Genomic DNA, 10403 nt, shown 5'->3' on the forward strand with positions numbered 1-10403 from the left:
CAGGGAAGCCCTAATGGAATTTTTTAAAGAAGCTCCTAAAACTCCAAAGATGCTCATATTCTCAGCACAGAGATATCATTACTGTCATCTTGATGGCCTTAAACCTCCTAATACTCAGAGCTAATGGTTCCTGGGGCTGAGACAAGCCCTCCAGGTGGCTGACTGAGACCATCTGGGCCTCCTGCCAGGCCTCCCAGCACCCCTCCTGAGCCAGCCCAGACAGTCTGAGTCCTGCACCCAGACTCATGAAACCTGAGACATCAACAACACAGAACTCTGTGCCTGATGCACGCTGTGTTCTTCCATGGCCCTAGGACCAAAGAACGAAAATAAAAACCCTCCTGAAGCCCAGATTTCTCTCACAGCTGTCTGACAGGCAGGTGCCCCAAGTGAGACAACTCCAGGGACACAAAGCAGTGGACACACAGACAGACCTCTGGGGGCAGAGGGAAGGTCCCTGGGACGGCGATTTGACCCAAGATGAGAAGTCGATAAGAAGGTGCCAGGATGGAGGATGGAAGGCGTGTCTGGCACCACAGCCCAGAGCCTGGCCACTTGGGGCTGAAGAGAAGCCCAGAGGCAGTTCTCCAGGCATGCATATATTCCTCCAGGGAGCCAGGGCCCCAACCCGAAGCAGGACACACCCTGCAGCCCAAGGTCTGAGGAGGGTCAGGAGCCACTGACCTCGAGGTGGGTGCCAGGCCGGTGGGCGCCAGGCCGGTGGGCCCCGTGCCTGCCACATGGAGTCCCGGCCTCTGCAGCTCCTGCACCTTCCTGTACAGGCTAGCCTCCAGCTGCACCGCCTTCCCGGGACGGTCCTGGAAAGATGCCCAAGCTCTGCCGTGGCAGCCATGAGACTGGCCATTGCCACCCTCACCTGAGGCTTCTGTCCTTTCCTCAGTTGTGAGATGGGGGCCGTGCAGCCCATTCCCTGGGGCTCTGAGGATGCAGTGAGGGAAGATGGGAGGGTCTGAGCACAGCACCCAGGCCCCTGACACACTCCCCACCATCTACCCAATCACTGCCCAGGAGACCCTGACACGCTCACCCCAGCGCCACCCAGGGCACCCTCACACGCTCACCCCAGCGCCGCCCAGGGCACCCTCACATGCTCACCCCAGCACCGCCCAGGGCACCCTCACACGCTCACCCCAGCGCTGCCCAGCGCACCCTCACACGCTCACAGCAATGCCGCCCAGGGCACCCACTCCTCTGCACCCTTCAGGCCTCACTGTTCACCTCCTCCAGAAAGCCCTGGGCCCTCGGGTCAGAAAAGGGCGCCCCCTCCCCCGCGCACTCCTGTCTCACACTCACTGGCCCTCGCCCAGACCGTAGGGCAGCCAGTGCCTGAACAACGGGGAGGTCCACTGGCTCTGCTGCCACCAGCAACGAGAATTCAGACACCCGTGAACACACCCAGGGTCCAGGGTGGCCGGGGTAGGCGGGCCACGTGCTGGGGGCACAGGGCCCTGCAGTGACCGGAGCCCGGGGCACGATGAGGACAGAGCAACCCATGCTGCAGCTCCGAGGCATAAGGACGACTCTGGACAAAGGACACTTTTACACAGTTTATGTTCTTCCAACCACAGCAGCAGCAGCATCCCACCCCTCCCTTCTCCAGGAAGACTTAACGCTCAGCTCAAGCTCAGCCCTGGCCGGACTCCAGCGACTTGGGAAAGGAGGGAGCTGACCCCAGTGACATTAACATCCCAAATCCCAAGCCGGACTGAACCTTGTCCATCAAAGGAAAGGGTGGGGCCAGCCTCCCCGGGACCCAGGAACTGGGGGAGCAGAGCCGAGCTCAGAGCCGGGCTCAGGCCGCTGTGCCTGCGAATCCCACAGAGCGATGAGCCGGTCAGCCTCCCTCCAGCCGGACAGCAGAGCTCCATGCGTGGTGGAGTAAAACGTCCGGTGTGTGGCTTCCCCTGCAAACAGGACCTGGAGCTGCAAAGAAGGGTGGGCTTAGGGTGGGTGCCAGGGGTCGGCCACAAGCCTCACACACTCCTCCCCAAACACAGAGCAAAAAACCAAAAAGACAGAAATCAGCAGGAAAAAGATAAGAAAATTCAAGGGCCAACTCAGAAGCCCACCATCCAACCAGAAATCCAGAAAAAGAAAAAGGAAAAAAAAAAAAAACCACGGTGAGGTAATTCAAGAGCATCCCAGACGAGTGAATGTGTGCCAGAAGGCAGCGCCGCTGGGCTCGGAGCGAGCGTGAGCGCAGGGCTTCCTGCTCATTCAAGCTTCCTCAGAGATTTGAAAACCAGGTGACAGGGAAGAAAGGCATCAGAACGGCCTCAGGCTTCCAGCAGCAACGCTGGAGAACGTCTTCAAAACCCTAAGGGACATGGCTCTCCAAGTAGCATTTACACCACAACGTGGGGCTTTACACGGCTGTAAATCCTTGGACACTCCTCCCACAGAAAGTGCGGTCTGTGTCCGGCCCCTTGAATCTGGGCGGGTTCCTGACCACTTTGTCCAGCAGGTGTGGCAGGAGTGGTGCTTCCTGACTTCCCAGCTCCGTCACTGGAGCGATGCAGCTGCCCCTCCCCAGAAGGCCTGCGCTGGAGCCCCAGGCGGCCACAGGGCAGCGTGACGGCCACCACTCTGTGAGGAAGCCACATGGAGAGGCCTGGGGCAGGTGCTCCAGCCAGCGTCCCAGCCATGCTCAGGACAGACATGAGAGAGGCAGCCTCACATGACCCCAGCCCCAGCCCTGAGTCACCCCAAGCCCGTCATCTTCCCAGCTGAGACCCCAGATGTCGTGGGGCAGAAACAACCGTCCCATGGTGCCCACCTACAGAATCCATCGGCCCAGAGAAGTGGTTGTTTCCACAGGATGTGTCAACAGTGAGTAGCAGTCTTAGCAAAATTACTGCGTCACACCTTGGAGGGTAGGGAGAGGTCTGAGGGCTGGGTGGGCAGATAAGTGCAAGAAAGCTAAAACTTTATGTGCTATGGTGAGAATTCAATCAGCAATTCTTAAAACTGAAAAATCAAAGAGCACTTAGAGGGACTTCTCTGGCTGTCCGGCGGTTAAGGCTCCGCGCTTCCAGTGCAGGGGGCGCGGGTTCAATCCCTGGTCAGGGAACTAGGATCCCATGTGCCTCGAAGCACAGCCAAAAAAGAAAAAGGCTTAGAAAACTGAACACAGAATGTTGGATGATGTGGAGCAACTATTGTGAATTTTTAAGTGTGATAACAGTGCTGTGTCCTTGATCTTTTAGAGACGCACACTGAAATAGCTGCAAATAAAATGACATCACCTGTGGGACATGCCTAGTAACAAGTATGGGTGAGGCCAGGGCAGTGGGACACCAGGAACAGACAGCTGTGAAGCTGGAGACAGGAACCCAAAGGTTCTGCCAACCTTTGTAACATTTAAAGTTTTACACAGTTAGATGTTTTGTAAAAAGTGGTAGCACTATAACGGAAAAGAAACTGAGAAAAAATACGTGTGTGTGTGTGTCCGACTCACTTTGCTGTACACCTGAAACTAACACAACAATGTAAACCAACTGTACTTCGATTTTATAAAACGGCTTTAAAACAGTGGTAGCATAAGCCTGTTATTTAGAGATCAGAATCAGCCTGAAGAACAGTCTGGGAAGGGGCCACGGCATGCCCCCCACCAGAGTGCTGTATTTTGTTTATTTTATTTTGTTAGCCAGCACCATAGAATCCTCTGACGCTTTAAGCCACATGTATGTATAATTCTGATAAAAATAACACATTGTAAAATTACTGTTAGTTTCAAAAAGAAAATGGACTCTGAGTCTCGGGGCCCCAGCCCCCCACTTGATCGCACCCAGCATCCCTGGCCTTCGTGGGACCTATCCCGGGTCCTGGGCCTTCAGCAGGACCCCAGTGCCCTCGCCAGGCAGCCGCGTCCTACCTGGGCACCCCTGCCGTCCGCAGGGAGGGGCTGGGCCAGCAGGTCCAGGTCGTCCCCGGAGCTGCCCACGGCCACGTAGCTGTAGGAGCCCCGGGTGTATGGGGCACTGTGCCAGCGGGACCTCAGCACACTCCTGGGTGCGGGGAGCCGGGGATTCCCTAGACCAAGAGACACTCGCATTAACAAGGAGCCTCTGGGGCTTCCCTGGTGGCGCAGTGGTTAAGAATCCGCCTGCCAATGCAGGGGACACGGGTTCGAGCCCTGGTCCGGGAAGATCCCACATGCCGCGAGCAACTAAGCCCGTGCGCCACAACTACTGAGCCTGCGTTCTAGAGCCCGTGAGCCACAACTACTGAGCCCGTGTGCCACAACTACTGAAGCCTGCGCGCCTAGAGCCCGTGCTCCGCATCAAGAGAAGCCACCGCAATGAGAAGCCCACGCACCGCAATGACGAGTGGCCCCCGCTCGCCACAACTAGAGAAAGCCCATGCAGCAACGAAGACCCAACGCAGCCAAAGGTAAATTAATTAATTAATTAAAAAAAAAACAAAAAACAGCAACGCCAAGGAGCCTCTCACCTTAAGGACTCTTAGCAGCTAAAAGCGAGAGATACTGCCCGGGAGAAAACCAAGGCCCAGAGGGTGTTAGTAAGGGGCTCCCCGCATGAGGCCCTAGAAGCAGAGCCCCCGACAGGCACCGCCGCCTTTCCCAAGCCTCAGCGTCTTGTCTGTGAAGCTCTGATTAGGAACAACTGCGTTCATCTTGGTGGCAAATTTTAGAAAAGAGAAGTGGGAAGTGTCCCTCAGAGACAAGAACTCTTAGTGATGCACTAATGGGAAGGACAGTCCCCGGACACTCAGGGCTGAACCCAGTTCCTGTCTGGTGAGAGGTCTGGTTCCTGTCAGAGACCAGCCACCAGGGCAGGAGGCGGCATGGCCCCTGCAGTCGGTACCTGTCACCCTGCGGAGCACCTGTGTCAGAGACAGGAGCACATCCTCGTCCGATAGCGTCTCCATGAACTCAGACTCGAGCCCTGCAATGAAGCCGCAGAGCACCTGGCTGGCCCTGCTGGAGAGAAGCAGCGCTGGGACCAGACCCGCAACACCCAGACGGCCTCCACCAGGGCCAGTGGCTCCGCCAGTGTGGCCGCGAACTCCCAGGGCCCCTCGACATGGGGTCTGCAAGGTCAGAACTCTCGGGGCACTAAGACGATTCCTTCTGTCTCCACAACTGAGCGCCGGTGGGGACAGCCACCCCCAGCACATTCGGGGACTCAACAGGACCTATGAACAGAGCCGGTGACTTCCCTGCCACCCACACGCACTGGGAAACGCCCCACCACTGCAGTGTCCCGTGAGGCAGCGAGTCACTAACCGTATCAAGTCCTGACCCTCGGGTGCGTGTCCTCCTAATACCCTGCGTGACGGGCCGGAGGGGACGGGGCACACCATGCGGACCCTGGCTCGGCTGCCAGGGGCATTCGGGCCTGGGTATCTGGCAGACACTTTCTTGTAAATGAGCAAAGTGTGTCTCTTACAAGGAAAACAACTGCAAGTATTTATTACACGTTCCAGGTCCCAAGAGATGCTGACAAGCTGCACACAGTGGGTCTCCATCTGTCCCTGCAAGGGGTGGGCCCAGGGTGTCTGTCTCACCACTCAAGGTGCCCTTGGGATCCCTACCCATTCAAACTCTCCAGAAACACCTCACAGAGAATCGACATAGCGCTGGGCCCCACGCAGAGCTCACACCAGGTTTCCTTGGAGAAACCTGGGAAGAGCACGTACCCGAAGGAAGGCAGGACCCAAAAGCCAACAAGCTTCTTGAACCAGGCATCCTGCAACTTGGGGGTGGCATCCTCCAGGGGCGACGTGTCCCTCCACACCATCTGGATGTGCTGGCAGTCTGGCTGCCAGAAAGGCTCCTCAAACTCCAGGAAGATTTTATTGTTGGTCCCAAAGCCTATTTTCCTGATGGCTTCCGCCTTCTCGGTGGGCAGCGGTGGCTCAAAGAAGGTGTCCAGACGTTCTTTAAGAAAACCTGGAATTCATAAGTAGACTCGGTTTACACCACGTCAATCACTTAAACCAGAACTGACAGCCACAGGAAGGCACCCTGACCCCGTCACAGGAGTCAGAGTAAGAGGTGTCTGGGACCCACGCAGGCTGGCCATCGGGAATCCTGGCCAGCACCTCAGCGGAGGGACACAACAGGCCCCCTGAACACCTGGCCAGGCAGGAACAGGTCGCATGGCCCCCGGACTCCTCTGTGGGGACAGTTCTCCCCCCTGAGCCTTCTGCCGCTCAGTCTGCCCAGGGTTAGCTTGGAGGGGCAGTGAGACATACCGGCTTTACCCAGAAGCCACCTGAAAATTAAGCAGGTTCAGCCCAAAGTCAAACCGCGAGGAGATCAAACATTCGCAGCACAAGCCAACCTCGCAGGTCTGCAAGAAAAGGGCGAACAACCCCACAGGAAACAAGGCACCAGCCGTGAGCATCCACAGAGGGGACCGTCCCTCCACGGCCGTCCTCTCAGTGCAGAGCTTCAACTCAGTAGTTCCTGCTACTGGAATTGATCCTACACATATGTGCCCACAAGTGTTTTTAAACACATACGTGTACAACACTGTGTGCAACAGAACAAGTGAAAACCATCTAAACTTGCATCAGTATCAAGTAACGACACCTACATACGAGAAAACACAGTGTGGCTGTGAAGAACAAACGGGACAGGTGCCTGGCCCCCTGTGAACAGTGAGCACACAGCCGCAGCGGTGCACCTACTGCAGCAGCTTCAGTGACCACGACCACAACTGTGCATGAACAAGGCCGTCCACGTAAGAGAAAACACACCACGATAGACCCGTCTGTGCTGATTCGGAAACGAAGGAGCAGCAGAACACTGTGCTGACACGTCTGGTGTGCTTCCACCGTGGGAAAAAGGAGCCGGGCACTGAGCAAGCTTATCCATACCCAACTCTGCGAGGGGACAGGCGGGACCTGCGGCCACCGCCCTTGGGGTGGGGGTGGGGGAGGTGGGCAGAGACTCTTGCCCTTCATCTTCCATCCACTCTGGCACCTGCTAGCTTTGTGAACTTGGGCAATTAAGTGGCTCATCTCTGTTCGCATTTGTCCCATGGGGATGGGGCGGATGTGTCCCCGGCTGCCTCAGGAGTAAATGAGATGAGCAGGCACAGACTTGCTTTCAGCCATCTCCACCTTTTACCCAACTGCCCGCTCCTACTCCAAGACTTGCGTGTGAAGCATCAGATCTGGAAGTAAATAGGATTATACACACGACTCCTTCCTCGATTACCACCGGGACCTAAACTCGAGACCTGGCTTTCACGCCCTCTCCACCGCTAAGGAAGCAGTTTGGTGAACCTCCCAACCTTTCCATAAATTACCTCCAAAAGGAGCAAGACACTTGCTGCCCTGCATTTTCTCTTCCTGCGAAACTTTATTCCAAAGCACTCGACTGCTACAAAGCACAACCAAGTAACTCTGTCCTAAACTCAGAAAGAAAACGCAGGCTTAGCAGCCAACAAACGCCCCAGAGCCAATGAGGCTGAAGAAAGCCAGAGGCCAGGGGCCCCTGGGATGGGAACTGGAGAGGCTTTACCTAATGGCACGGTGACGACCACATGGTGCGCTGGGAAGCAGCCTCCATCCTCACATTCCACCAGCACCGGAAACGTCTCCCCAGGAGCAGAAGCTTCCTCGAAGGACCCATCCCAGTGAATGGTCTTCACTGGCTTGTTAAAAACCATCACGTCCTTGGGCAAGGAGGCCATGATGCGGTCTGTGAGTCCTTGGTAGCCTCTGGGAGAGACAGAGGTGCCCCGTGGTTCGACCAGGCCCTGGAGGTGAGTCTCTGAAACAAGCCCTCCAAGCTCACACCAGATCAAGGAGCTGCAAGGGGCTGTGGTCTTGGCCTGGGGGCCTGGCTCAGCCAGAGAGGAGAGCAGGGAGGGAGGGGGTCTCATGGGAGGATTAAATGAGCAAAGGGATGCGAAGCTGCCTAGGTAACCTGTGGAGAGCAGGTTCCTCCTCACCAAGCCCAGGGCTCTTGTTCTGGGCATCTGCCTGGTCACAGTGCCCTCCCTGTGCAGGGCAGTCCTGGAGAGTCTTGTGAGTGCCCCATGGGGGAACAGCCACACCGACACAGAGGAGGGCCTGTCTGCCCATCTCTGAGGTCGAAGCCCCCGCACAGTGCTTACAAGCAGGAGGCCTCCTAAATGTGGGAGGAACAACGCATTACAAGATGCATTTTCTTCTTCTTTTTTTTTTTTTTTTTTTTTTTTGCGGTACGCGGGCCTCTCACTGTCGCGGCCTCTCCCGCTGCGGAGCACAGGCTCCGGACGCGCAGGCCCAGCAGCCATGGCTCACGGGCCCAGCCGCTCCGCGGCATGTGGGATCTTCCCGGACCAGGGCACGAACCCGTGTCCCCTGCATCGGCAGGTGGACTCTCAACCACTGCGCCACCAGGGAAGCCCTTAATCTCTTGTTTTTGAGAACAATTCTTTTCTTTTTCGTAAGTGAGCAAAACTAGGGAAGTAAATGACCAATCTCCCTAAAACAGGGAAGACAAACAGCCCCATGTCTCTCCCACCCATCCCCTGCCTGCCAAAGCTTGGCCTGAGGTACGGGTAGGGACCCCTGGGAGGCACGGAGGGGTCCGGGTGGGTGGGGCGCACACATACCCAGGAAAGGTGCAGTCCAACCCTGGTAGCACAGCGTACTCCCCGAAAGGTGCGAGGGCCACCAGGTCCATGCTGTGGGTACCGCTCACACAGCACTCCACGTTGAACAAGTTGTTCAGGATGGCCAGCTTGAGCCTCTTGGTCTCCTCCTCCTCTGTCCAGCCGGCCATGTGCTGGCGGATCTCCTTCTTGAGGTACTCCCCGACACTGGGGGCGGGGGTCTCAGCCGCATGCAGGAACTCCCTGGTCTGGTCTATGAGACTGTAGAACAGTCTGGCCATCTCCGCCACCAGCTCAGGGCTCACACTTCCCCCGGAGCTGGCATAGGACACAGAGGGCAGGCCCACGTGACCCCCGGTCTCGATCAGCTGGTTCTCCTCCGACAATGCCTTCTCCCCCAGAAGCCCGTACTTGGCAGCCAGCTGGAAAACGGGGTTGCCCTGCGAGGGCCCATGGATCCAGTGAGCGCCCACCTCCACCACACCACCTGGGAGGGAGCAGGAGAGGCCACTGTGAGGCTCCCTCACCTGAGCCCTCCTTCTGTACACGGAGCCCTGCCCTTCCCAAATATGCTTTGAAAATCAGCCGGAGGCCCGCACGGTCCCTGAGGACCACAGACTCTCCCGGCAGGGCCCATCAGACCTAGTTTAAGAGGAACACCCGGGAGGGGCGACCTGGAGGCTGGAGGGGGAGCTACCTGCGGGGCCAGAACCGGGGGCAACTGTGCATTGCCACGGGTTCCCCACGCACGGCAGGGTCCGGCCCTGCTCATGCGGGCAGCTGAGTTTCGGGGACCAGTGAACTTTGGTTAATTAACTGAAGCAGTGCGAGGATTCACTCAAGGGGCCAGATAAGGGTTCCGGGTCGCTTAACCCCGGACGCAGGCAGAGCCAGGAGACGGCAGAGCTCTGGCGGCACGGATTGGGCTCTGGGAAGCGGGTCCGGGAAGGAGTTCCGGGAAGGAGTTCCGGGAGGGCTGTTACCGAAGCTGCGCTCGGAGCGGATGCGGCCACCGGCGCGGGCCGTGGCCTCCAGAACCCGCAGGTGCGGGAAGGCCGGGTGGCAGCAGAGCCTCTGCGCCGCGCCCAGCCCCGCGATGCCGCCGCCCACCACCAGCACCCGCGGGCCGCGGCCAGGGGCCTCCGCCTGACGGCCACTCGACTGCATCGCGCCGTCCCGGGCAGTTCCCGCGCGTCCCCGCCGCTCGGAGGCTCGGAGAGCCGGGAAGAGACACGAAGTTGGCCCGGGACGCGGGGCGGGGCCGGAGTTTGAAGGGGGCTCGGGGCGCGGGGCGGGGCAGAAGGCGGGGCCAGAGGTGGACAGGGGCTCAGGGCGCGGGGCGGGGACACGGGGCGGGGCAGGGCACTTGGGGCGGGGCCGGAAGTGGATGGGGCGCGGGGTGGGGCCAGAAGAGGAAGGGGGCCCGGGGCGGGGCGGAAGGCGGGACTGGAGGTGGAGCAAGGGGCGTGGGGAAAGGCTGTACCCCGCGTCGGCCCCCCTTGGCTCCGCACGCCCCTCTGGTTTGGGCCTGGGGCAGCCCCTATGGTTCTGGCCCACGCCCTAGGATGGTAGCGGAAGGCCGCCGGGGAGGGCGAGGGCGAATGCGGAAGTGTCCGTGAGTATCCCCCGGTACCGGCCGGTGTGGGCAAGCGTCCCCACCGAGGGAGAATCGGGGCGGCCGGCTGGCCAGTCGGGTTGTGTCCCCTTCCTAAGAAGACGTGGGGACGGCGACCAGAAGGCGGAGGAGGAGCCTCCTAGCTTCAGACGCGGAGGCGAGCGCCGTCACCTCCCGACCCGGTGGAGCGC

At 58.8% G+C, this 10403-nt stretch overlaps 1 protein-coding gene across 1 annotated transcript; it reads right to left on the reverse strand.

Annotated features, from left to right (window-relative positions):
• Window positions 1–1553: 1553 nt before the first annotated feature.
• On the reverse strand, window positions 1554–9823 carry PAOX (polyamine oxidase). Its single transcript, XM_065894111.1, has 7 exons — window positions 9581–9823; window positions 8598–9084; window positions 7517–7716; window positions 5683–5935; window positions 4848–4960; window positions 3896–4053; window positions 1554–1944 (listed from the first exon to the last, which is right to left on the reverse strand). Exons 1-7 carry the CDS (start codon window positions 9762–9764, stop codon window positions 1741–1743), a joined length of 1599 nt encoding a protein of 532 aa, XP_065750183.1. The 5' UTR covers window positions 9765–9823; the 3' UTR covers window positions 1554–1740.
• Between the last annotated feature and the right edge of the window lie 580 nt (window positions 9824–10403).

Source organism: Phocoena phocoena, chromosome 16 (genome assembly GCF_963924675.1).
Source record: "Phocoena phocoena chromosome 16, mPhoPho1.1, whole genome shotgun sequence".
NCBI lineage: Eukaryota > Metazoa > Chordata > Mammalia > Artiodactyla > Phocoenidae > Phocoena > Phocoena phocoena.